Genomic DNA, 27026 nt, shown 5'->3' on the forward strand with positions numbered 1-27026 from the left:
TGAAAGCTCTTGGGAATCTTTGATTCTCTAAGTGCTTGGCTCATAGCAGGCACTCAATGTGTGTTGAGTTGAAAACTTCTACTCCTCTGCATATTTGACAAGTCCTAATTTCTCACTAATTTTACTTAGGTTACTAGCAGTATAATAAAGGTCCCCATGGATCGGAGCACTTGAATAGTTCTGGAAGGTTACTGGGTGCCTCCACCCCATGTCCCCGCCCCCATACCTCAGGGGCTGTAGGAGTAATGGTAGTAAGGAAACAAAATCAAAGAGTCATGTGGAAACCAGAGGGACATTTCTTAGTTTAGTGTTTGCATATTCCCAGATTTCAAATTGATGACCCAAGGTAGACCCCAGGTTCATCCAGAAGTTCCTGAACATCCTCAGACTTTCTGGGGGGAGTGGAGTTAGGAGTCATGGATCTTGTCCTGTATTTCCACTAACTGTGCAAACTACTTGGGACACAGCAATAAGTCAGATAGATGAGATCAAATCCTGCCTCTCAGACTTCCCTGGTGGCGCAGTGGTTAAGAATCCTCCTGCTAATACAGGGGACAAGGGTTCAAGCCCTGGCCCGGGAAGATCCCACATGCTGCGGAGCAGCTAAGCCCATGCGCCACAACTACTGAAGCCCACGTGCCTAGAGCCCGTGAGCCACAACTACTGAGCCTGCGCTCTGGAGCCCACGTGCCACAATTACTGAAGCCCGCGTGCCTAGAAGCCCGAGCTCCGCAACAAGAGAAGCCACTGCAATGAGAGCCCATGCACCACAACAAAGAGTAGTCCCCGCTCACCACAACTAGAGAAAGCCCGCATGCAGCAACAGAGACCCAATGCAGCCAAAAATAAATAAATAAATAAATTTATTAAAAAAAGAAAAATCCTGCCTCTGTCACTTACTACCTGTGGGAACTTGTTACCTCTCTAAACCTCAGTTTCTTTCAGATGTAGAAGGAGGATAATATTTATTTGGAATGGTTGTGTGATGACTAAATCATATGTATGTAAAATACCTAATCTACGTCTGCCATTTTATAGGTGTTCAATAGGTGATGGTTATTATAATTTGCCAATATTGGGGTGGGTGGGGTGATGGTCGGAGCAATGTACTATCATTGTATTAACTATTACTAGATCCAGATACACACAGGAGAAAGTCAGAATTCAAAAAGCTGGGGCTTCCCTGGTGGCGCAGTGGTTGAGAATCCGCCTGCCGATGCAGGGGACACGGGTTTGTGCCCCGGTCCGGGAAAATCCCATATGCCGCGGAGCGGCTGGGCCCATGAGCCGTGGCCGCTGAGCCTGCGCGCCCGGAGCCTGTGCTCCACAACGGGAGAGGCCACAACAGTGAGAGGCCGGCCTAACCCAAAAAAAAAAAAAAAGAATTCAAAAAGCTGCTTTGCATAGCTAATTTTGTTTAATGGTTGTAAAATAAATGCCTATTTCAAATAAAGTCATATTTCCAACGTGACTTCATAAAGGCTTTCAAGGGGTTTTCCACTTCTCACTGTTAGGATTTTTTTGATAATAGTCCCATACTTTCCGACCTTGAAGTGTCCTCCTACCTCAGGAGAGCCCCCAGCCCTCCCATAAGGGGCTCTGGACAGTGTCCTGCCTGAGGTGTGACAGTAAAGTCTGTGCTCACTTTCCCTTTGTTCACCCCCTCACACACACACACACACACACACACACACACACACACACACTTGCCTCTTTTGCCCCAGGTCTTATCTTGTCCTCTGGGGAGTATGTTAAGTGCTCTTCTAGCCTGCCTGTGTGCCTGGCCTGTTTTTTCTCACTGCCAGTACCTCTTGGATTCCAATTCCAAACATGGTATCCGTCTGGGGTCACCCTTTCTTCCGGTGCCAAGAGAGATGCATTCCAAATGGTACACAAATGTGCCTCCCATGCTGGGCTCTCCTCATTCTGTTTGGGGACAACAGAGAGCAGGATGTGGCTGCTTTTTTATCCCTCACTGCTGAAGTTTTCAGCCCCATAGTCCTATCTTTTCCTCAGAACAATTTAGGTTTCCTGCCAAGAGCCAAATGTGAAGACCGTCCTAAGAAACTTGGAGCCGTGGACGCTTGTTAGAGCTCTGCAGGGAGGGCCAGAGCCTTGCTGAGGGAAAGAGAAAGACAGGTTTTCAGTTCTCCATGAAGTGTATTATGTTCTGCCATTCATTCCCCAAGCTACTGGAAACATTCCTCCCAGGAAAGGTGGAGGTGGTGGGGTAAAGCCAATGGTGAGATGACATCTGAGAGGACAGGCTAACCCATTTCCTGAATTTCCCACGTGGGGACAGGCTTAGAGCCCAACAGGCTTTGAGGCCCGAAGATGAGCAGCAACGGCAGCGCAGTGGGCCAGCTCCTCTGGAGCGGGCCGCTGTGCGTCGGCTGGAGGCGGGACCAGGAAGGGGCTGTCTACCACCTGGCCACCTGCCTCCTGCTCCTGGGCTTCATGGGGGGCAGCGGGGTGTATGGGTGCTTCTACCTCTTTGGCTTCCTGGGCACGGGCTACCTGTGCTGTGTGCTGTGGGGCTGGTTGGATGCCTGCGGCCTGGACATCGTCCTCTGGAGCATCCTGCTGGCGACTACCTGCGTGCTCCAGCTGGCACACCTGGTGTACCGCCTGCGCGAGGACACCCTCCCAGAGGAGTTCGAGCTCCTCTACAAGACGCTGTGCCTGCCCCTGCAGGTACCCCTGCCAGCGTACAAGGAGATCATTCGCTGCTGCGAGGAGCAAGTCTTGACTCTGGCAACGGAGCAGACCTACGCCGTGGAGGGCGAGACGCCCATCGACCGACTGTCCCTGCTGCTTTCTGGCCGGTAAGCTGCTCTGTCAATGCCCAGCATTTCTTCCCCACGCCCACGCTTCTCATTTCCCAGTGCCTCCCTTTCCATTTCATGTCCCTTCCACTGAAGAAGGATGTGGCAAGTCAAACCAACCAAAATAGATTTTCCTAAGCATGCGCTTGCTTCCCCTTTCTTAGCATTTTCCATGAGGAAACTAGCTCATGAGGCACCTTGGTTGGCAGGAAGGATTGTGTGTGCTCTTGTGCTGGGAGGTGTGGGGTGAGTGTTTTTTTTGTTTTTGTTTTTGTTTTTGTTTTTGTTTTGCGGTGCGCGAGCCTCTCACTGTTGTGGCCTCTCCCGTTGCGGAGCACAGGCTCCGGACGTGCAGGCTCAGTAGTTGTGGCCCACGGGCCCAGCTGCTCCGTGGCATGTGGGATCTTCCCGGACCAGGGCACGAACCCATGTCCCCTGCATCGGCAGGCGGACTCCCAACCACTGCGCCACCAGGGAAGCCCGGGGTGAGTGTTTCTTGAGACTGGGTCTGAAATGACCACACCACACACACATGCCAGCATGTCATGCCTAAACTGAAGCAATACCTCTGTAAGCTTTGGAAAAGTGGACATTTCAATAAGATTAATTCATTCCTTCCATATGCATTCAACATTTGCTAAGTGCCAAGTATGTACAAGAAACAGTGCCAAAACAGAGGGGGTTTCCTGTAACCCCTGTTCCCTCCAGGGCATCAAAGATCTTGGGGAATATCCCATACAGATTCCATGGTAAAGCCATTCTGTATATACCCAGGTATGGAGCAGGAATACCCCTTGTCTACTTTTCCACTTCCAATTGTTCTATTGAGATTCTTACAGACGAAGAAGTAAAGTGCTATAAATCTGTGGGCCAGATAGTGAGGGAGGAGTAGTGATGCCCACGTGTGTCTCTTTGAGTATATGGTGGAGACACCTGGCTGACAGCTTTTAAGGAGGCTGACAGTCAGATCTTAGCAGAAATGGGCTTTGTCAGGATTAGTGTATGCCTGGTCAGGCTGCATGCGAGCATTGGCCATTGACTGATCTCTTCTGAACAAATATACCATGGAGCTCTGTGCTGCACAGTTGGTAGGAAATTGTGAATTCTTTGAAATATTGTATGTGGAGCTAAGCACCTGACAGTAAGCATCTTAACCCGGTATGTACTTGGGCTGGCTCTGTGGAAAGCAAGTAGAGTATTTCAAAAGCTTTGTCCTTAATTTCCTCTGTCCTGATTTCTTGAGACCAGGAGAATGTGGTAGAAAGACAAGAAAGTAATCAGAAGGGTCTGATTCCAAAAAAAAAAAAGAAAGAAACCAGATAAGACCACCAGCCACAGTGGGGAAAAAAAGGAGTTTGACATTGATGATGATGGTACTACAACAACTACTGCTACTAGTAATAATATGCATTTATGTATTAATGTATAGAATCAAAGTGTGATGTATACATGTTTTTATTTTGTTTGGAGTCTGGGGTCCTGGGTTGAATGAGCTATGAGGTTTTGTGATGTTTCATTTCATTTATGGGTGAACTGAAGTGTAAATAAACCATACATCAGGATCATTGTATGGTTCAGGTATCTTTTGTATAATGGACTTACCATGAACTTGTAGAAGACCACGTCCCTGTGAAGAGGAGAGGGGGCCTTGCCCTCTCAGTGTGGCTTTTCCTATTATACTTAGCATCCAAAACCTGAGTCAAAAATTAGACAGTTTTGATATTTTTCTTGCTTTGCAAGGTTTGGAGTAAGAGTTTTGAGATCTTTCAACATCATCCTGTCTCAACTTTGCTAAGTTGGAGCTGGGGAAAGGGGCTTCTAGTCTATATGACCAGGCTCCAGCTTTAAAGGAGAATCATCGTACCTTTGGCTGGTGAGGTACCAAACACCTCAAAGCAGCAGGCAAGAGCTCCATGCCAGGAAACGGAGGCTACTTGTGGAGACCTCCCCAGTTCATGTGCAGACTCTCATCTGGAGCGCTTTGCTGAAATCTCAGATATCCTTTTTGTTTTACTTTCATAAGGCAATCAATCCCTTTCAAGACTCAGAAAGGCAAAGTGACTTCCTCAAAGTTCATCACCATGTTAAGCTGTGCTTACTTTTGGAGATTTTCTCTCATATACAATCCCAAGCATGAACTCCTGAAGAGGCAACTAGCTGTCTAAGCTCTTCTTGGAGGATGAAATTACCTGATGTCCAGGAGATCAAGAAGGAAGAGGAGACTCAAACTACAAAGGATACAATATACAATGTGAATGGCTTCAGGGAGTCATGCAGGCTCATTAGATGTTACTCACACCCTAAAATCCTTTCCCTCCTCAGTAGCTTGCTTGGCTGTCCAGATTCCTGGCCTGGGGAGAGGACAGGAAGATCTGATGTGTGTGGCAGCAGCCTCATTTCTTTCCTGTTGTCTTTCTTCCTTTGTTAGAGAAGCTTTTCTTTGAGGTTTTGGTCCCATTTATGGGGACACAGTGAGTTCACTTGTTTAATGATCCTTCCTTCTTCCTTTCCTTTCTCCCTTCCTTCCTCCCTCCCCCTTTCCAAAAATATTTACGAAGAGGACTAGGGATCTTGTGTTAAAAAATGAAAAATATTTTCCTTGTACTCACGGAGCTTACAGTCTATGAAGAGAGGCACTAATTCATGTGTGACATAGTGGTATATAACAGACATAGTATTTCCAAGGAGAAAGGTAAAGTGCAATGAGAGCATTTAAGCGGTGGACCTAACTTTCCTGGGGCAGCCAGACAAGACTTCCTAGAGGAAGGAATGTTTAAGCTGAGGCCTGAGGAGAAGGTGGGGATGGGGAAGAGAGGCAGCTGGAGGGGACAGAATACGTGAAGACTGTGAGGTAGGAGAACACGGCACTTCATCGTTCCTTGTATCCTTTCATTACTCAGGGAAGTTCTGATGGCTATCTACACATATTGATAGGTCTTGTAGGAGCAGGTGCGTTTCTGCCATCAGAGATTGTAGGTTGATACCACATCCTGGGCTTGGTTTGAGACCTACGTCCCCTTCTGTCTTCCATCTTTAGGTTGTCAGATAATATGCAATAATTTATTAATTGATGGTGGTCTTTGGTAATTTGCACACATACATATATATTTAGGCATTCACTAGGAGCAAGGTGTGGAGTGCTAATATCCCCTTGGCCAAAACGTAATCACATGGCTCTACCTTGCGGCAAGGGGGGTAGGGAAATGTAGTTTAGCCGGGCAGCCATGAACCCAGCTAAAATTCCAAATATGGAGGAAGGGAAAAAGCAGATATTGGAAAACAGAATTCCACACTGGATTTCTCAGATCTCCATCCCCATTCTGATCTGCTTCTCAATATCCTATTCATCCTTCAAAACTCAGCTCAAATATCATCTTTGAGAAGTCTGCCACTTGGAGAGAACTAAGATCTCTCCGTCCTCTAGTCTCCTGTCCCACAGTAGCACACGCTGACTTACAGCCAGTTATTTATGTGCCTGTGACTTCCACTAAATTGTGACATCTTTAAAGGCAAGGATCAGATCATCTCCACATTCCCAGATTTCCAGGAACACAGAAGGTGCTCCATACATAATTGTTTAGCCAATAAAGCTCCAGAAAAAGTGGAACAGTAGCTCCTTCCAAATGGACAGGATGTACCTTAGAGATCTTTTTGATCCGTCCCCTCTGCCTGATAGAGGAACCTTCTTTCCCAGTATAACTCACTTTAGAGGAGAGGTTGAGGCTGAGACTCTTGAGTTTTCTGGGGAAAAGAGGAAAAAGCCCATACTGGACCCTAATCATTTCCCACTTTTTAGCATGTAACTTAGACATTGGAGAGGATTCGGGTAGCCACTTCCCTTTTCCCACACAGTCTCTTCTCTCCCTTTGTCAGGGTTCGTGTGAGCCAGGACGGGCAGTTTCTGCACTACATCTTTCCTTACCAGTTCATGGACTCTCCCGAGTGGGAATCGCTGCATCCCTCTGCGGAGGGGGTCTTCCAGGTAATAGGGAACCCCATGGCAGCACCGCCCCAGCCCATCCCACTGTAACCCAGCAATATCCCTGCCTCCATCTTTCCCCTCTAACATCTGTCATTTGAACCACTGCCAATATGATGCTTGGGATGGGAGCACTCTCCTCCTGTGGAAAAAGTACCCGGCAGAGGAAGGGTGGGGTAGGGAGGTGCAGACCCCTGAAAGGGGGGCTATGTCACTCCTATGCCTAAAACTCTCCCAGAAGACCCCAGTGACCACAAGATAAAAGCCCACACTCCTTAGGGAGTAACTTAAGATCTTTAGTGACATCCAGCCACATCTCCAGCCCCTTCCTTCCTCACAGTTCTTGCTCATACCAGCCCTACTGAACTACTAGTTCTTCCCTAAACACACCACATTGTTTTGCAATGGCCACGCCTTGGCTCCTACTGTCGCTTCTATCTGAAATGCGCTTTCCTCATCCAGAGGAGGCTATGGCATCTCACTTCCTCTGAGGCTTGCCCGGCTGACCTCACCAGCTTCCCTCGCCCCTGCACACCGCCTCCATGCCTCTTCTATTCCTTTTACCATGCTGACTGAGCACATGTCTCTAACGATTTGGTTTCCTTTCTGTCTTTCACATAGTAAACTCCTTGAGGTAGAAATCTGGGCTCTCCTCTCCATCTTCAGGCTCCAAAGGGCAATACCTTGTGCACAGTAGTAGGTGTTCAGTAAAGGTTCGCTGAACTGGCTCAGCAGTGGGCCGTTGGTGTCTCAGAGGGCTCCAGAGGACATCACATACACACTCCAAGTTCAGGCCCTGGCTGCTAGAGCCCTCCTCTCTTCTCTGCCAATCCTTCAGATTTCAGTTACCTTCTTTGTAGTTCTCACTTACTGAATGGCTAGCACGTGGCAGGCACTACCTATTTTATTGCTTTATTGATTCTCACAACCGTCCTCTGGGTTGAATGTTATTATTAACATGTTTAACAGATGAGGGAACTAAGGCTTAGAAACCTCAAGTAATTTGCCCAAGGTCTTCATCTAGAAAGTGGCAAAGCCAAGTGGCCTGACACCACTATTTCTGTTCTTTTTTAAAATGGGAGGGTTACCAGGAGAGTGGAGTTTACACATACCCACCATTATAGGAACTCCTCTGTCCAGATAGTTTGCCAGTACTGGGTTCCTTGTGTCTCCTACCAGTTCTATCAGGGAGTCCCTCAGGCGAGCATTCGAGCCAAGCCCAGAATAGACACATGCCAGGCAGTGCCACCTGGCTGGGCCTGCTTCCGCCCCACCCTGACTCTGGGCTCTGTGAGGAGAGCCTGAGAGGCAGTCCTGCTCCCTGCCTAGACCACCGGCCACAGATCCCCTCTGAACGTGCCTCATCCACCACACACTCACGTCCTCTCCAAGCCGCCCAGCAGTCTCCTTTGAGAACCCTCCCAGGACCATAAGAACCCTCAGGAGGCCTGAGTCAGGTCCTGAGCCAGCCAGACCAGGCTCTGTTTCTGACACTGAAACTGAGAAACAGGTGGTGGATAAGCCTGGTGTCCTCCCCTAAGTTATGCTTGAAAGGAAGGGCTGTGACCCCAGATGTCCTCTCAGTCATCTGAGAGGGAGGTAGGGACTGTCATATTTCTCCTATTTGTATTTTTAGCATGCATCCCCATTGGGAGCAATGAGATCCACATATTTGCTCTTGGCTCTGTGAAGTTCCATTTCCTCTCTGCAAATGTCAAGTGTTGTCTCGGGTTGTAGTTCATCTTGTCCTTGCCTTTGCAATTGCATAGTCTTTGTTGACTAATAGGGAATCCACAGTGACTGAATCATAATTCTTACTGAGTTTACCACAAGGGAATCAACATTCCATCACACCTCTCAAGAATTCAATTAAGAATTTATTGACTATTAAGTACTGTGACCCTCTCATTAGTCACCAAGAACATAGCATGGGAGGGATCACACAAAAATCAGCATTATTTCTCCAACTTGCATCATGTTTTACTGAACCCAAGCTCTCTTTACGTACGTCAGCTTATTTAATCCATTCAACCAGCTTCGAAGGTGAGGATTAAAGAAAGAGCTGGTCAAAACTTTATTACAGACATGTGCATGTGTATGTGGGAATCAGTCAAACCATTGGTTTCCTGAAGACCTTTAGGAAGAATTTTACATAGGACATGAGAAAACAACATCAGGTGGTTTTGCAACATACAAGATTGGTAGTCTTCACCTGATTTCATTCATTCACTTCAGTAGTATTTATTGAGCAGTTATTGTAACCTGGGCACTATCTTTTCTTTTTTTTTTTGGTCACGCCATGTGGTATGTGGGATCTTAGTTCCCCAACCAGGGATTGAACCTGTGCCCCCTGCAGTGGAAGCGCAGAGTCCTAACCACTGGACCACCAGGGAATTCTCACCTGGGCACTATTAAAGGTGCTTGGAGTATATCAGTCAACAGAACAGATGAAGGTCCCTGCCTTCATGCAATTTACATTCTAGTAGGGGAGACAAAAAATAAGCCATAGACATAATGAATAAGTAAATTATGTAATATGTTAAAAGATAATAACTTCTAGTAAAAAAAAAATAGAATAGTGTTATTAAGGGAGAGATACAGTTGACCCTTGACCAACACAGGAGGTAGCAGCACCAACCCTTCACACAGTAGAAAATCCACATATAATTTATAGTCCAACCGCCAAATATATGTTCCCCCATATCTGGGGTTCCACATCCTCAGATTCAACCAACCGGCCAATTGTGTAGTACTTTAGTATTTACTATTAAAAAAAAAATCTCCATTTAAATGGACACACGCAGTTCAAACCCGTGTTGCTCAAGGGTCAACTGTAGTTGCAATTTTAAATGGGGTGTTCATTGAAGTCTTTGTTGAATAGGTGACATTTGAGCAAAGACCTGAAGTGATTGGTAGTGTGAGCTCTGAGAATATCAGGAGGAACAGCATATTAGACAGAGGGAAGAGCCAGTGCAAAAGCTGGGTGGTGGGAAGGACTAGCATGTTTGAGGTTCAGAAACAAGGCCAATGTGACTGGAACAGAGAGAGGGAGGGGAGAGAATAGTAGGAGAGGAAGTCAGAGAGGTGATATGCAGCCACATTGTCTAGGGCCAGAGCGTATATTTTCTAGATAGAGCCAAAAGTATTTCCTAACGCATTGGATGTAGTGCATGAGAGAAAGAGGATTAAGAAAACCTCTAAGACTTTTGACCTGAGCAACTGGAAGGATGGAGCTGCTATCAACTAAGATAAGGAAGGCTAAGATAGTATCGGCTTTGTGAGAAGAGAGGAAGTCCATTTTGGGGAATGTTAGATTTGCGTCATCTATGGACATTTAAATGGAGACACTGCATAGGCAGTTGCATATTTGAGTCTGGAATTAAGGAACAAGGTCTGAGCTTGAGACATAAGTCTGGAAGTCGTAGCACACAGATGATATTTAAAGCCATTGGATTGGACAAGACCACCAAGTGAGTGCATGTAGACAGAAAGGGGGTTCAAGAATCCATTAACTCTGGGATACTCTAGTGTTTAGAAGTTGGAGGGAAAAAGAGGAAGCAGCAAAGGAAGCTGAAAGGGACCAATCAGAAGATTATACCAGGAGAGTATGGCATCCTGGGAACCAGGTAAAGAGTATCAAAGAGGAGAGACTGAATGCTATGAAAACTGACTGTCAGACTCAGCAATGTAGAGGTCATTGGTGACCTTGCCAGGAACAGTTTGTGGAACACTGGGGCAAAGCCTTGCTGGCTGAAGAGAGAGTGCAAGAGGAATTGGTAACAGCAAGTATAGACAACTTTTTCATGGAGCTTTGCTGAAAAGGAGAGCAAATCAATGGAGTTTTAGCTAGCCAAGGAAGTGAAGTGAAGAAAAAGGATTTTAATTTTAAAATTTTCATTCATTTTAAGATGGAAGAAGTAACAGCATGTTCACAAGAATGCCCACGGTCTTTGTGTTCAGCTTTGAGGACGCTGTTTGCATCCAGATTAGCTCTTACGCACACCCACTTCATGTGCAGTACACTTATTTTTTGTTTGGGAATTGTTACTAAGTACATTGAAAGTACAGATTATGGCAGATGTGACAATTACTTGCTGAGCCAAATTAGTAATGGTTGGATTGTGAGTAATAATTCTTTCCCATGAGGCAACAAGCCCAGAGAGATTAAGCAATTCATCTGATGTCACACAGCTAGTAAAGCGGTAAAGCCAGAACTTGAAACTTGTTTCTGGTCTTGATGAGTTAATTTAGAGCCCTGACTTCAGTGCTGATGATTGAGGGGAGGGGAGAGGGAGTTCTGGAGGCAAAGAAATAAAAGGACTATATACAATCTCTAACAAAGAATGTTTGGAAAGCCAGACCTACCTTTAATGAGACGACCCACATAAAGGATTTAACACAATGCCAACATGTGGTCGCCTCTTAGTAAATGTAAGCTGCTGTCCTCCTCCTCCTCATTTCCACTCTCTCGGTTCACAAATCTTCATCTTGAGCTCTGCCAACCTGTTCATGTTTAAAGTATTATGGCCAGACTATAAAGAATTGTGTGATTCCACACCCTTTTCCTTTACTATCCTAAGCATGTTTTCATTTGAAACCTAGCTTTACCATCATTGTTTTAACAAGGTTTGTCAAGCACCTACTCTGTGTTGGGCACGTTATTGACCCTGCAAGTGTAATTTAGCTTTGTATCATGGGCACATAGTGAGTGCCCAGAAATTTCTAGATGTCTAAATAAATGGAGAGGGGAGTGCTTTTCTACTTTGTGCTCTTAAGAGTTCCTCTTGGGACTTCCCTGGAGGTCCAGTGGTTAAGATTCTGTGCTTCCAATGCAGGGGGCACAGGTTCGATCCCTATCGGGGAAACTAAGATCCCGCATGCCGCAAGGTGGTGGCCCCCCCAACCCCAAAGAAAGAGTTCCTCTTCCTCTGTGCCCTTTTTCTGACTTCAGTCATCAGATCCATTTGGTTACTTGTAGGGCCCAAGTCAAGAGCAGCTCATGGGCCTGAATCCCAAGCCAGCATTCTGTCCACTGGATGCAGCCTGGCTCTTCTTTCACTGAAATTCTTTCCAACTCTTTTTTGTGTCCCCACTCCAATATATTATCTCTTTTTATCCTTAAAACAAACTGTCATCAGCATCCTGACATTTCTTCGAGCACTAGGGGGCCCTTTTTCTCTCCTGAAATCACAGCAGGCTCAGAACCTTCTGTAGCCATTAGTGAGACCAGCCATGGAACACAGAGTAGGAGAGCTGAGGAGACCGGAGGTGGACACTGAGCCTCTAGGAGGTGAGGGCTCAGAGAGTGAAAGGCTGATCTCAGGGCTCCTGACAAGAGCACCCTCCACACACAAGCACCCCCCACCCCTGTCATGTCAGTGCACGCAGTAAACGTCAGTCATAGGACCTCTTCCAGGCAAGGCCATGGAGAGCTACTTCCACAGCTTCTTCAGGAAAAGTGCAGCAGTTTGCCAAGTAAACACTATATTTCTCTGTGCTGAGCATGGACACATTTTCTAGTTTCAACCTTTACTCTCTGCTCCTGACCCCTCTCAGGTCACTCTGACAGCTGAGACTGAATGTAGCTACATTTCCTGGCCCCGGAAAAGTCTCCACCTCCTTCTGGCCAAAGAGCGATACATCTCTCGCCTCTTCTTGGTCCTGCTGGGCTATGACATCTCGGAGAAGCTCTACGCTCTCAATGACAAGCTCTTTGCTAAGTTCGGGCTGCGCTTCGACATCCGTCTCCCTAGCCTCTACCACGTCCTAGGTCCTGCTGCCCCAGATGCAGGACCAGAGTCTCAGAAGGATGACAAGGACATCCGTGAGCCTGCCGCATCCCCCTCTCCTCAGGCCCTGCCCACATCTGTCCAGCAAACACCCCCTAGCTCCCCCGCTCCAGCAGACACCAACCCTCCTGCACCTCCTCCCTGGGTCAGGATGTCCAGGCCCGACAGCAGCATCCTGGGTGAGGACTCTACCAGTCTGGTGCTGGAGGATTTTGAGGAGGTGTCAGGATCAGAATCGTTCATGGATTATCAGAGTGATGGGGAGTACATGAGGTGAGGGGAGAACTAACATGGGCACAGCTGCCGGGCTCAGGATCCTGTGTAAGTACTCAGAAGGGAGCTGCCACTTTCTTGCCAACAGCTGGCCTTAACTGGGTTTGTAAGGGCAAAAAATCGTTTCATGGAGCCTGTCCTCCCGAGGATTCCCAGAAAGTGGCATTAACCCAACCCTGCAGATAGCAACTCACTCCTGGTGCATGCAAAGCATGAGAGTTTTTTTAAAATTTTATTTTAAACTCATCCCTTATTAAGTGTGACTGCATTTTTGAAAGTGGGCTGGCTGGTCAACATTTTGAGCAAGCAGATAGGTTGCTAATTTTTTTTGCAAGGTTGTGCTAATAACTAAAGCCACAGCTAAGATTACAGGGGATTTTATTTGTGGCATGCATTTTAAAGGATTTTTTAAAAAGCTGGCATGGTTCTAATGCCTAATGGTTCTTCTTGGCATATAGTGAGCTCTGGAAAGCAGTCATTATTTAGCCTGGATTGGACAGGTACCTCTGTTAACATCGAGTATTTCGAAGAGGCTTGTGATTAGAGGCTAATGACTCTGGGAGGAAAATGTCCCCACCTTGCTCTCCTCTGGGCCAGTGGAAAGTGTGTTACAGGCACAGGACTGGACACTGCTGTGACTGAATATTACTATGATAGGGTGACTTTCCCAGAAAACCACACCTGTGGGAGGTAGAGTGGGCATAATCTGGGTGGGACTAACGTGCAGGATTTCCCTCACACCTTAGGAGAGTGTACAAGAAAGCGTGTGCTGAGCAGTTCTGGGTAACTGCTTTCATGTTCCCTCTGGTTGCTCTCAGAATGCTGTGTGACTTATTCCTCTAGGACTCCAGCCAACCATGGTGCAGGCCTGGCTTTTCCTGAGGAAAATCCCACTGTTCCCAATTTGGAAGGCATTTCCAAGGGGGGGGAGGGCTAGCTAAGAGATTAATCATTCTTTAGGAAACACTGACTATTTTCCCAAGAAACTAGTTCAGTGAGGAAGGCATTTAGGGTACTTGAGGTAAGTAAGTGAATGTTTGTATATTTTGAAAAGCAAGTCATATAAATGATGAAAGAGGCAAGAGAGGCAAATGATAAAAGGTTAGCTATTTGGTTTCATGGGTGTGGAATTGATAATCTATGAAAGCAGAGTCCTTACAACCAGCGTCTGGCACCCGAGATCACTTTCTTGACCTCCTCCATTTGTGCTGTCCTCTCCTGCTGCCTCCTTCCCACTGTGCCCTACTCGCCCACCCCCACCAGTGCATATGGATTCTGTCTGGTGGGTCCCTCTCTTTGTCCAACACACCTACCCACCTGCACACACTCTGAACTCACAGCAGCTCCCTGTGTCCTCATGTTCCTCCTGGCTTTCTTCTCTTTTCCTGGCTCTGTTTGTTCTCTTTCTCCCTCCCTTCTGACTTCTGCTCAGTCCTTGGTTCCCTCAGTTTGCTGCTCTTAAGAAGAAAAAGGCCTGTTTCTTCTTCTCAGTTAATTTCCCCTCTCCATATTTGTCCTCCACGTCTTCCCCATTTTACTGTTGCTGTATTTATGTCTCTGTTGCCTTCTTCCCATTTGCCCCACTTCCTATTTTGCTCTGTCTCTTCTTCTTCCTAAGCTGCCCTGTATCCCCAACTTAGTTTTTAATCCTGACTCTTCCAAGATCAGTACCTCTCCCTCTGCCTATAAAGAAAACCATTCAAGTGAAGGTGTGAAAATTCCCACCTTTGGTGGCTACACATCTTATGCATGAGTTATCCCAAACGTTAAGAGGTAGGCGGGGTTGTAAACAAGAAAGAGACCCACACTGGGAGCCCAAAGTCCTGGCTGCTATGTCTGGCTCTGCTACTGATTGCAAACCACACAACCTCACTGAACCTCACTTTCTTCATGTGAGTGTGTTGGCCCAGCTGGTCCCCAAAGGCCCTCCAGGGTTTATGTGAGAAGGCAAAGGATGTGCTGTTCAGAGGAGGAAAGAGAAGCAGCCAGTCAACAGTATAATGGACACAGGCCCCAGGACATCAGCGTGTCTTCCAGCAAGAAGTCGCTGCTGTATTTCACTATGATTTCTCTTGTGACTTGGGACTGTCCTCCTCCCTGCTGGGTGGTAGGTCCTGCTTGACTAGGAGTTCTCTCCATTCTGTACCTGTGAAGAGTCTATCACCTACCACGTGATGACAGTGCAGATGCTCATGTGCAGGGCAGTCACGACTCCATCTCCCAGGTCCTCCATCCTTAATACTATTGCATAAAAGGCCTCTTTCCAAATTCAGCCTTTTCTGAGGCTCAAGATGAGAAAACTGCTAACATAACTCACTTTCTAAAGTACTAGTATTTGTAGTATAAAGAGAGTAGGTTTTTAAATGTTCTTTGGCTTAAGTAATAGAAAGGAAAAAACGCATTGTGTACGTCCACAGAGTTTTCAGAACAACTTGAAAACATGATCAAATCGGCCAAATTTTAGACGGCTTTCAATTTAGTCTGTGATAATGGGATAATTTAACCCAGAGACCTTTTCCTCGAATTGTGTTTTAGGGTATTTGGTTTGACTTATTTGCCATCAAACTCCTTTTAGGGTTATTACTGTAATGAATAAGCATAGTCCCTCGTGATTGGTAGCAATTTACTCTTGTTTCCTTTCTAAAGCAGGGCACAATTCACCATCTAGTCCCAGGCTCTTCAATGACCAAAACTGTAAGCTCATTGCTATTCATCCCTGCCCAGTACTTACATAAGAGGCATGAAGCTGACTGGATTCTGCATTGTCAGGACACAGCTTCATCACACTGACGCCAGCGCTTGTCCCTCACACCAAGTCAATTTAAGACCAACTAAAAATAGTCAGAGGTTCTACTGCAGCTTATTTTTGAAGAGAGCACATTTTTCAGTTTGGTGGTGCCCAGAATTATCCACAATTGGGTGCTACTTTTTTTAACATGCAAAGCAGTGCTGTAGGATAATTTATTCATGCAGGGTCTTACAGTGAGACCTCAAATTAACCCTGCCTTCACTAGAATATTTCCAGTTAATTCTATGAACACACTCCACAATGCTCCATTTGATGTCTTACTTAAAGGAGACGCTCAATGAATGCATCTCTGAAGCGGTCAGTTAAGTCAGATAATGAGTCCATTATCACAAATTAACTGAAAGCTGTCTGAAATTTGGGCAGTTTTGCTTATGTTTTCAAGTTGTTCGGAACAATTTGTGGTTTGAAAGTAAATACTATATATTGTTTCCTTTCTATTATTTAAATAAACAAACAAATGAGAAACAGATTACAAAATGGAGGCTAATTGTGGTCAAGGAAAGAGGCCAGGACCAGGACATAGTACCAAGGGCCAGAGAACCAATTCAACAAACATTCACTGAGTATCCACTGTGTATTTCAGGCACTGTGCCAGGTAATCACATTATGAGTAATCATGAGTAACAGTTGGAAGAATGTAAGATGCTTAATCTGCAAGAGATGGACAAGAGTAATACCTTCAAATTTTGAAAAGAAGAGGAATTACAATTTCCCTTAATTTGGTGAAGTTCTTGAGGACAGAAATGAATTAAGGGCTGAAAGCTATAAGGAGAGGATTTTAGCTCAGTATTAATAATGGATTTGCCTCAAGGAGTAGTGAGTTATTCGTCACTGGAACAATTCAAATAGGGATCAGAAGAAATCTTCTCAGAGGTTTTTTTAAGGTGATTCAAGCTCTGAGAGAAGGATGCCTTAGGTTATTGCTATTAAGGAGCCTTCTAACTCCGTGATGCTATGATTCTGTGATTCTAAGATGTGACTCTAGTCCTGCCAGTAAACTGCCTTCAAGAGCAGTTCCTCATCTGCGAAACAGGGCTAGTAGTCTCATAGATAATTAATACCTACTGATAAGTAGATAGGTCTGTCTACCGTACCAGGTTGCTGTGAGGAGTAATTGAGATAAAGTACACAAAGGCAATTTGTAAGCTATAAAGCACTAGTTTAATGTATAAGGTATTTTAAAATTCTGTTCTGTATAGAATTATTAAACAAACTCCTCCCCACGCTGCCCCTGCTTCTCTCTTCCGCTCCCTAGCCCTCCTCCTCTGAGATACATGATTTCCCATCTTATTTTCTCCAGTCTGGTATTCCAAGAAAGGTAGCAGCTGACAGGATCCCCTGACAACAAAAGGAACAGCAAAAAGGTAGTGATCCAAAGAAAGCACACACTAGCTCCTTGGCCCCTGAATAACTAAGCTATAGCCACACCTTCACCTGTTTTATTTGCCCAGGAGAGACTGATCACCGTCACACTATATTCAGGCTCTTTCCTTCGGAAGTGGCCCTAAGGTGCTTAGTTAGCTGTCAGTGTTGTTAAACAGCATGTTTCTCCCAGAACCACTAGAAAGCCTCCTGGGGCAGAAGACTTGCCCTTGAAGGTGGCATGGCAGGAGCTGCCTGGGGCCTCAGGGTCTGGGTCTCTAGATGGTAGCTCTACTCGACCTGCCAAGGCTCCGTGTTCAGGCAGGTAAGTTAGAGGCAGCAGTTCCCTCCCTGCCCTCAGGATCCCAGCAGCCTACAACCAGGGCCCACCCCCAGGTTATTCTTCTACTTCTGTTTTACAGGCCTCATTAACCTATCCCTCTCTTTGTAAAAATAAAAGACAGGGTTTTACAAAACTCACCAATTTTCTGTGCAGATTTTTGAGAACTCATTCTGTAATGTTAGGTAGGATTCTTCATAGCAAGCGTATAGATTCTTCATAAGAAGCAACCGAAGTTGATCTCTTGGTCTCTTCTCCTATAAAATGAGAGGACTGGACTATATACCTTCAAAGCTGACTCACCCTAATATTCTAGAAGGAAATGATTCAAAGATACATCTACCCCTATTATGTTAGGCATTGGGTACAGTTAAAATATTGGGAACTGGTAGAGGAAAAAAAGATGTGAAAAGAATCCTGTGAAGTTATGCGAGCTATCTGGAGCCACAGTGCTGAAATCCTTCCTCTGTCTTTCCACAGCTTCTAGAACTCCTCTCCAGAGCTACTCTCAAGTTATGTCCAGGGGACGGGCCCCCTTGGCTCCAACTCTGACTCCTGAACTGTAAGGATCAATTGACCATCTTTTTCTCTGGCCACGTTAATCCTCACAGGAAGGTCACTCATGTGCACACCCCTCTTCTCACCCACTGGAAGGCTCACAGGCAAGGTCGGAGCAGACACAGAAGATGCTAAAGTGCTGCAGCCACACCAAGGCCCCCGAGTGACTTTTAGAACTTTGCCTTCACCAGGCTTTCTTCACAGAGAATGCATCCAAAAGTGCAAAAGCGCAGATTCTATCCTTTACTTACTGCAGAATCTCAGGCAAGTCACATAGCCTCTCTGAGTGTCTGTAAAGTGGGGAATATAAAACCCAGTTCACAGGGTTGTGAGGATTCAATGAGTTGATTCAGGTAAAGCACCTAGGACATGGCGTGGCACCTAGTAAGCACTCATTAAATCACTCATTTCCTTTCCTTATGTTGTTTCTTTCAGCGTTCTGAAAGGATCAATGAAGTCAGCTATCCAAGAAGTTTTCACTGTTTTTGTCTTGTTTTATTTAAAAATTTTTTTCATTAAGGTTCAACATAGGGAAGTAGAAATTTTAGAACCTAGTTTGCCATTAAGCTTTTAAGCTCAACTTACAAATCTTTCCCTCTATTTATGACCCTAATATTAAACAGTAGTTTTTAGAAGGATTTTTACAAATCTATTTAATTAAATTTCCTTAAACATTTTAAAGTAGACTTACAAATTTAATATATTATATTTTATTTTATTTCCCCCCAATACTGCCACAGGTATTCTGGTTACCTATTGCTGTGTAACATTCATCCCTAAAGCAGTGAGTTAAAATCATCATGATACTTTGCTTTGCTCACAAAAGTGGGGCTTGGCTGGGCTCAGCTGGGCTGTTTGCATTCAGGGTTTCTTGTGTTGTTGCATTCAGACAGTGACCACAGCCAGAATCAACTCAAAGGCTTCTTCATGCATGTGTCTGGGGCCCAGGCTGGGAAGACTCAAACAGTTGAGGGCTGAAACATCTGGGAATCCTTGGGCAACCCTTGCTCTCTCAAGAGTTTGTTCATTTTGCTGCTGTATACTACTGTGTTGTGTGAATATACCACAATCTACTTATCCATTCCACTATTGATAGGCGTTTGGGTAGTTTCTAGCTTGGGGCAATGACGAATAGTGCTACTATGAACATTCTTGAACTTATCTTTTGGTACACATTTTGGGGGTATATACTGGAATTACTGAGGCATTGAGTATGTATATGTTCAACTATAGTAAATACTGCCAAACACTTTACCTAGGTGATTATACTGATTAATATTCCCACTGTGTATGAGTGTTATGGTTGCTTCTCATCTTCTCCAATAGTTGGCATTGTCTTTTTTTTTTTTTTTTTTTTTCATTTTAGCCATTTGGGTGTATGTAGCAGCATATCATTGTGGGGTTTTTTTTATTATTTATTTTTGGCTGTGTTGGGTCTTAGTTTCTGCACGCGGGCTTTCTCTAGTTGTGGCTAGCGGGGGCTACTCTTCATTGTGGTGCGCAGGCTTCTCATTGCAGTGGCTTCTCTTGTTGTGGAATATGGGCTCTAGGTGGGCAGGCTTCAGTAGTTGTGGCACGCAGGCTCAGTAGTTGTGGCTCGCGGGCTCTAGAGTGCAGGCTCAGTAGTTGTGGCGCATGGGCTTAGTTGCTCTGCGGCATGTGGGATCTTCCTGGACCAGGGCTTGAACCTGTGTCCCCTGCATTGGCCACCGGATTCTTAACCACTGCGCCACTAGGGGAGCCCTGATTTATAGTTTAAGAGTAGTTTAGGAGGTAGTAGCATACTGAGTAAGAGCTTGGGCTCTAGGACAAGTCAGTTCTTTTATTCAGATTCAAATGATTTTTCTGCACTAATTGAGTTTATGTTTCTGCTTTATTCTGTTAACGAACTACATTAATAGGTATGTGAATGTTAAAACAAACTTGCATCCCTGGAGAAAATCCAATCTTATTATGATGTATTTTCCTCTTTATGTATTTATGAACTTGGTTTGTAAATATTTTGTTTAGGAGTTTTGAATCTACGTACCTTGTCATATCAATGTCAGGTTTTAATATCAAGGTTATGCTGACTTTGTGAAAGGAGTTGGGAAGTTCCCCTGTCCTATGAAAGAGATCTTTAAACCAAAAAATTTTTATAACTCTTCATTCTCATTCCACTCAGTTGCCGAGGCCCAAAACCTTGGAGTCTTCCCATCAGTCTTGCTAGTTCTATCTTAAAAGTATATCCCCAATTCAACTCACCATGTCCACTGCCACCACTAATTTCAAGCCACCATTATTTCATAGCTAGATTAACTTTAATAGATTTATAACTGGCTCCTGATCTCTCCTGTCCCTCCTCCCCATAATCTATTCTACACAAAGTGGTCACTTCAAAATGTGTATGATGTCTTCACTCTCTTGCTCAAAATTTCAAATGACTTCCTATTCCACTTAGAATAAAACCCCAATTTCTCACCATGTGATATTAGTCAGAATCAGCTTATTATGACTTAATGGCACACAGATTTATTGCTCTTAAAGTTTACTGAGAATCTGCATGACTCATCAGGGCAACTGTCTTCATGTTGCAACTCAATGATGCAACCTACTTTGACCTTCTAGCTTTGTTACCTAAAGAAAGAGACAGCTTGACGTTCCTGTACTGGCTCTTTGATGCTTTGGCCCAGAAGTGAGACGAATCCCTTCTACTAGTCACATGGACCTACTTAATAATCAGCTCTGTGTTCTGTTGATTAAAGGGACTGGGCAATGTGGGAGAGTAAAAGGAACGCTGATGAATGCTACTCTTCTAGCTACTTAGGACCCACAAGACCCCACCTGCCTGTCTCTCCAGCCATACATCATTCTGCTCTCATTCTCACTCATCATGTTTCCACCACACTAGATTTTTGGGTGCTCCTCACACACACCCAGCTCCTTTCCATATCAGGGCTTTTGCTTTCTCTCTGCAATGCTTTTCAATCATACCTTCTCCTGGCTGACTTCTTCTAGTCACTCAGTTCTCAGCTCAATGTCACCAACCCAGCTAAGACACCCACCTCACCTCACCACCACCATCTGTCCTCTTGCCCTGTCTTCAGAGCCCTATGTTCTCTTTCCTCACCTTTTAGGATTCCAATTATATGCTTTGTAGAACTTTGCAGTGTGTTCTATATTGCTCTTCTGTTCTTTTCTCATTTTTTTCCCTGAAGTTATACTATGCACTTATTTTCTTTCTTGTTGGAATTCTGTCTCTTCCACATACATTTCACAATACAAGCCCTTTGTCAGTCTTGACAAATCCAACAGCTCTCTTGTCAATCCTTGAGGGCTGCTGTAGGGAGTGAATGAAGCAATAAACAACAAAAAAAGCTCCGTTGTAAACTGAGATTCAAAAATGTTACCTGGGGTGTGGGGCCACCCCCCAAGCTGGAGGACGGCCCAGGCAGGGCTGTTGTTACACACATGTGGTTTATAACAGAGGTTCCTCAGGATGTGAACCGCTTTTAATGTGTGTGTGTTTTCAAAAGGATCAGACCTTACCGCTTTTAAGTGGAATCTAAAAAAATAGTACAAATGAACTTACTTACAAAACAAAAATAGAGTCACAGATATAGAAAACAAACTTATGGTTACCAAAGGGGAAATAGTGGGGAGGGACAGATTGGTAGTTTGGGATTGACATGTATATACTACGGTATTTAAATTGTTAAGCAACAAGGACCTACTGTATAGCACAGGTAACTCACTCAACATTCTGTAATGGCCTATAAGGGAAAAGAATCTAAAAAAGAGTGGATATATGTATATGTATAATAACTGATTAACTTTGCTGTACAGCAGAAACTAACACAAAATTTTAAATCAACTATACATCAATAAAAATTTTTTAAAAATAAAAATTATGGATTGAAATCCTAAAAAAAGAAAGAAAGAAAGAACTTAAGAAGTCATTTAGCCCATTATCCTTCTTCCCAGGCAGGATAGCATTTAAGCTAACTTTGGAAAGTGATTTGTATTCCTTTCTTTAAAAAAATAAAACTATCAGCAAGGACTGCCACAAAAATAAATAAATAAACAAACAAACAAATAAATAAATGGATCAGACCTTAACATGGTAGAAGTTGTGATTTTACTATCTAATGTCATATGTAATGGCACAGACATTTGGATTCCAATAAGGGTTATAGATAAATTTGTAGATTTAAAAAATTTACCACAATGGTATCTTTACCTGTTTGAAACAGAGCATTACATATATCTACAAAGCATTGTGTTTATTCAGCCTCCATAATATTGTTGACATTACATGGATTTGTGAACCTCTTACATAATCCCATGCTAGAGGTCCACACATGTGAAAATAAAATCTTTGGGTTACAACTTCATGTATTCTGGAATAAAGCCTGACATATAGTCAGATTTGCTCTAAGGAGAGGACAATAAATATTTTTTTATTTCATGAAGACTTACTAAATATCCACTGCTGTCAAACACCATTCTGGACACCACAGGCTTTGCTGGGTGAATCAATCATGGTCTCTGCCCTGAAGGAGCTCCAGATCTAGAAAAGAAGATACATGAGTTATAGGCACTCTCCCACATCTCCACCAAGGCCTTATTAAGTCAAGCTCCCTGGGCCTGACTCCTCTGAAGATTAACAGGCTTCTTGGGGCTCATAACCAGTTTAAGGTGAAGCGGGATCCCTGATACATATACAAATAAGCACTACTCCAGTCCATTGTGGAAAGCCTTACATGAGTAGTTGAAACCACTACAAGAGCTACAGAAGTTCAGCAGGCGTCACTTCCCATTTCTGGGATCAGGAGGGGTTCGTGAAGAAGCTGACTTTGAGTTGTGCCTTAAAATACAGAGAAAGGGGGGCTTCCCTCATGGCGCAGTGGTTGAGTCCGCCTGCCGATTCAGGGGGCACGGTTTCGTGCCCTGGTCCAGGAAGATCCCACATGCCGCAGAGCGGCTGGGCCCGTGGGCCATGGCCACTGGGCCTGCGCTTCCAGAGCCTGTGCTCCGCAGCAGGAGAGGCCACAACAGTGAGAGGCCCACGTACCACAAAAAAAAAATAAAATAAAATACAGAGAAAGGTAGGCAAAGCAGAAAAAAATCCAGGTAAAAGATGCACGTGACTCTGTGGGCTGCAGGTACAAGTAAGGCATGCTTGCAGAAGAGAAGCAACAGCTCTCAGTGACCAACTGTGGAATCTGAGCTCCAGTCACAACGCAGTGGGACGTGAGCCAGGAAATGGTGCTCTCAAAGCAGCATGGAGGGAGATTGTGTTCAGTGCACACCACAGCACCTGGCAGAACATAGCTGTTTCCCAAATATTCAAGTTCTGAGGGACTTGAGTAGAGAGAACAAAGCCAGGAGAATAATCAAGGCTGTTGAAATGGTCAGTGGGTTGTGAGATACTGTTATTGAATGCAAGTCTGTGTCCCCGACACACAGTGAGGACAAACAATACCAAAATGTCGTAGTTTGGAGCAGAGGAAAGTTTATTGCGGGGCCATGCAAGGAGATGGGTGACTCATGCCTTAAAAATACAGAACTCCACGAAAGCCTTCAGTAAAGCCCTTTTATAGGAAAGGTGAGGGAGGGGAGAGGTGAGTTGTGGCAAACTTCTTGGTGTCAGATCCTTTGTCCTTGAGGTCAGGTCACAATGTTCCTGTAAACCTCTACCAAAACAAATGTTATTCTCTGTTGTGATGAGAAAGGGCAAGGTCCCAAGGCTCAACCTTCACCCTCCGAGGTCCAGGTCCTGGCTAAGAGGAGGGGGTCCCTGCGGGGGCCGGCTACCCTGCCCGGGAGCATTCATCCAGAACCAGGCTGGGTCCTCCCACCAGTGCCCAGGCCCGGCCTACGAGGCAGATCTCAGCTGGTGGCGCCCTCAGGGCCAGGTCCCCAGACCCTGCCTAGCCGTCATCACTGAGGATGCCGGGAGCCCAGGACCCAGCCGGCCCTCAGGCTTTTCATTTACACTGAAGAGAATCATTTGTGTAGGATCTGAAGGAGTACATATTGTGGAGAATACCAATCGGGTGAATTCCCAGCTCACAGTCGCCCTTCTTTGAGAACAGCCCACCACAGAGGCGGACCTGAAGTAACAACGTGCGACGTCCTTGCAGCCTAACCCTGACCTCTGGCCGCCTCCTAGGGGTAGACAACTGGTCTCAGCTGTATCAATTTTTGAAACTTGAACGGAAAGACTGAAGCTGGTTGAAGCTGTTACCTTAATGGCAGTGTCCATATACTCCAGTTGCTGAGGCCTCCATGTACTGCGACCCCATTATGTCGCAGAGCTGGGTCCTGGGCCCGGCCAGGGGTCGGCCATGGCGAGGGCTCTGGAGCTCTGCGGGACACAGCCCTCAGCCTGTCCCCGGTGCCCCCAGCTCACCCACCGGCCCCTAGGCCAAAGGCCCTGGAGGGCCCCAGGGAGAAGGCCAGGATCCGCCTCTCACCGCACTCTCTGCCGGGAGAGCCCTGCGACGCTGACTGCTGGCAGAGCCTGACCTCTAACTACTGCGCTAACGTCTCGCGATAACAGTCTCGGGCTCAGAGCTGCGCGTCTGCTCCGCCCCTGCCAGAGGCCAGAGCATGTGATGGCAAGGGAAGAGAGGCACTTGTGCGGAACCCTGGGAGAACTGCCTGGGAGGGGAGTCGAGTCCACCTTAGAGGCTCTGTGCCTTCTTCCCTGTATGTTCTAGACACCTTGGTTAGACGCCTCTGCAAATCCTGATGATGACTGAAGAAGTGTGAGCAATGCCCTCAGCAGTTTCACTTCTAATCATCATTGAATTTATACACTGACTCCTACTCAGAAATTCCCTGGAGGTCATGGGATTTTATTTCACTCTTGGTTCACTTATCTGACGTGAGGTTTCCCAGGAGTCCTCCTCTGCACAGCACATGATTGCAACTGCCAGCTACTCAATGGCCTGGAATTGCCCTCTGCCCTTCCTATCAGCCCTGAACCCTATTCGTCCCTAAAGGCTAGTGCCAACGTCCCCTCCCTTCCCACACTCTCACCATTTCCCTCCAGCTCTTTATCACCAGTCCCCACAGGACCCTAGATCCTCTGGGGCCACCTTGCCCAGCCCTCCTCTCCCCCTAGACTCCCTATGGAGGCACCAGAGGGCTGGGCGGACTCCGACTTGTGGCCATGGTCCCGGCACCTCACACGGTGCTACAGGTCTGGCATTTAGGTGGTAACGGTTAGAGCTTTGCTAAACTCAGTTGCTATCCATTTCAACTTGAGTCAGATTAACACGTGGGATTTTAGAGACATCTAGTTCTGCTTTGCAGTTTTCTTTGGCTTCTGTCCACTATTCAAGCCAGAACTCTTTCTCTTTGACTCATGTGTGACTGAGGAAGGAGGTCCTTTCTGTCTGGTGTCTCCAGGCTCAGGCCTGGTGCTCCCCATCTCCTGCCCCTGGACAGCTTGGCCTTCATGCCTGTTCCTCCCTGAATCCCTGAAGTGTCTGAGAGGAAAACACTGGTGACTCCTTCTCCTTTCTCTGATTTGGTTTCTTCTCTTTTCCCTATTTCTTGCAGTTGTTACTGAGGACAAATCCGTGTGCCCGAGGCACAGTGAGCCCAAACAATACCAAAATATCAGGAGGTCCCAAGGCTCAACCTTCACCCTCCGAGGTCCAGGTCCTGGCTAAGAGAACGGGGTCCCTGGGGGGGACCGGCTATCCTGCCCGGGAGCATTCATCCAGCATCCAGGACCCAGGCTGGGTCCTCCCACCAGTGCCCAGGCCCGGCCCACGAGGCATATCTCAGCAGGTGGCGCCCTCAGGGCCAGGTCCCCAGACCCTGCCCAGCCGTCATCACTGAGGAAACCAGGTGCCCAGGACCCAACCCGTCCTCAGGCTCCTCAGGCCACCCAAAGGGCGGTTAGGAGGCCAGGCCCCACAGACTGCAACCCATGCAGACTGCGGCTGTCATTAGCTCACAGAGGCAGGTATGGGGGAGAGGTTCACCGCCACGTCGAGGCCTGGGCTGGGCCAGGGGATGGCCGTGGCGAGGGCTCTGGAGCCCTGGAGACCTGCAGGACACAGCCCCCAGCCTGTTCCCTGGGCCCCCCAGCTCACCTGCCCAAGGCCGGGTGAGCTGGAGGGACCCGGGGAGAAGGCCGGGATCCGCCTCTTACCTCTCTCCTTTGGAGGGCCACCACTCTGCCAACCGTTGGCCGAGCGGGGCCACTAACGGTGGCTCGTTGACAGTTGCTCGTTGGGGGAGGGGCCCACTGCGGCGCCAAGCAGGGGCCGAGCGAGCTGGACTTGCAACTGCCGCTCTAACCGTCTAGCGTTAGTAGTCTCCCGGTAACCGTTGCCTGGTAACGGGTTGCATGGTAACAGAGCGCTGCAACAGCCGCGTGCTAAGGGCTGCGCCCTTCCCCACTCTATCACATAACCCGATTCCTCATTGTTCTCGGCTCCCCTTCTGTTCCTTTCCTTTTCCCCCTTCCAATAACTCCTAAATGATTTTAACATCTGTTTTCTTTGTCACAAACATTAGCATATTTTTTAAAAACTCTCACGTTTACACTGTGTTACTTTAACCTAGTAACCCCCACTTTAATGCAACTAAATATATATATATTTGAGAAGGCCTTCATTTTGTGGGTGTGTGAGCATGTGATTCCACCTTCCAGCCTGGGATCCTCAGGCCAAGCTAAAGAAGCACCTCTGGCGGGTTCGCAGACATCAGAGCTGCCAAGGGATGGTTTAGCCCTGGAGACCCTGAGATCCAGAGAGGAGTCATGGAAACCCAACCCCTTTTCCCTAAGTGGTCAGAGTTCATCATCCCCCTCCCTGCTTCCACTATGTCTGATGCATACTTCTTTGTTTGAAGCGATCCCATTGAAATTATTTGTTTAGAGCAGTGATTCTCAACCCTGGCTGCATATTAAAATAAACTGGGAAGTTTATAAAAAATACCAATGGCATACATAAAACAAGACAGCCACAAGAGTTGATAGTTGTTGAAGCTGGATAATGGGTACATGGAGATTCATTATGCTATATTTCTAATTTTGTATGTGTTTGAAATGTCCCATAATAAAAAGTTTAAAACTAAATATATAATA

At 46.1% G+C, this 27026-nt stretch overlaps 2 protein-coding genes across 18 annotated transcripts in view; one reads left to right on the plus strand and one right to left on the minus strand.

Moving 5' to 3' along the window:
* PLA1A (phospholipase A1 member A) overlaps positions 1-27026 on the minus strand; it is a 72945-nt gene that overhangs the window by 5817 nt on the left and 40102 nt on the right. Inside the window, exons 10-12 of one of the 2 annotated variants that reach the window (XR_010840763.1) lie at positions 22394-22484; positions 17519-17634; positions 16814-17013 (exon numbers count right to left, since the gene is read on the minus strand). The gene's annotated coding sequence lies outside the window, so the exon portion shown is untranslated. Of the gene's footprint in view, positions 1-16813; positions 17014-17518; positions 17635-22393; positions 22485-27026 lie in introns of those variants that run through there. The other variant, XR_010840764.1, reaches the window with a different exon arrangement.
* POPDC2 (popeye domain containing 2) lies at positions 1913-27015 on the plus strand. 16 transcript variants are annotated; one of them, XR_010840767.1, is made up of 5 exons: positions 1922-2825; positions 3166-3310; positions 12361-12914; positions 17858-18199; positions 25487-27015. XR_010840767.1 is itself a non-coding variant. In XM_067034527.1 (5 exons), the coding sequence occupies exons 1-4, from the start codon at positions 2335-2337 to the stop codon at positions 16995-16997; spliced, it is 1164 nt and encodes a 387-aa protein (XP_066890628.1). In that variant the 5' UTR covers positions 1922-2334; the 3' UTR covers positions 16998-17039; positions 17858-18407. The 16 variants fall into 16 exon arrangements, 9 of the variants coding, with proteins under 9 accessions (XP_058920740.1, XP_066890628.1, XP_066890634.1 ...); XR_010840766.1 differs by having other exon boundaries at positions 12361-12866; XR_010840768.1 differs by having other exon boundaries at positions 12361-12772.

Source organism: Kogia breviceps, chromosome 5 (assembly GCF_026419965.1).
Source record: "Kogia breviceps isolate mKogBre1 chromosome 5, mKogBre1 haplotype 1, whole genome shotgun sequence".
Taxonomy (NCBI): Eukaryota; Metazoa; Chordata; class Mammalia; order Artiodactyla; family Physeteridae; genus Kogia; species Kogia breviceps.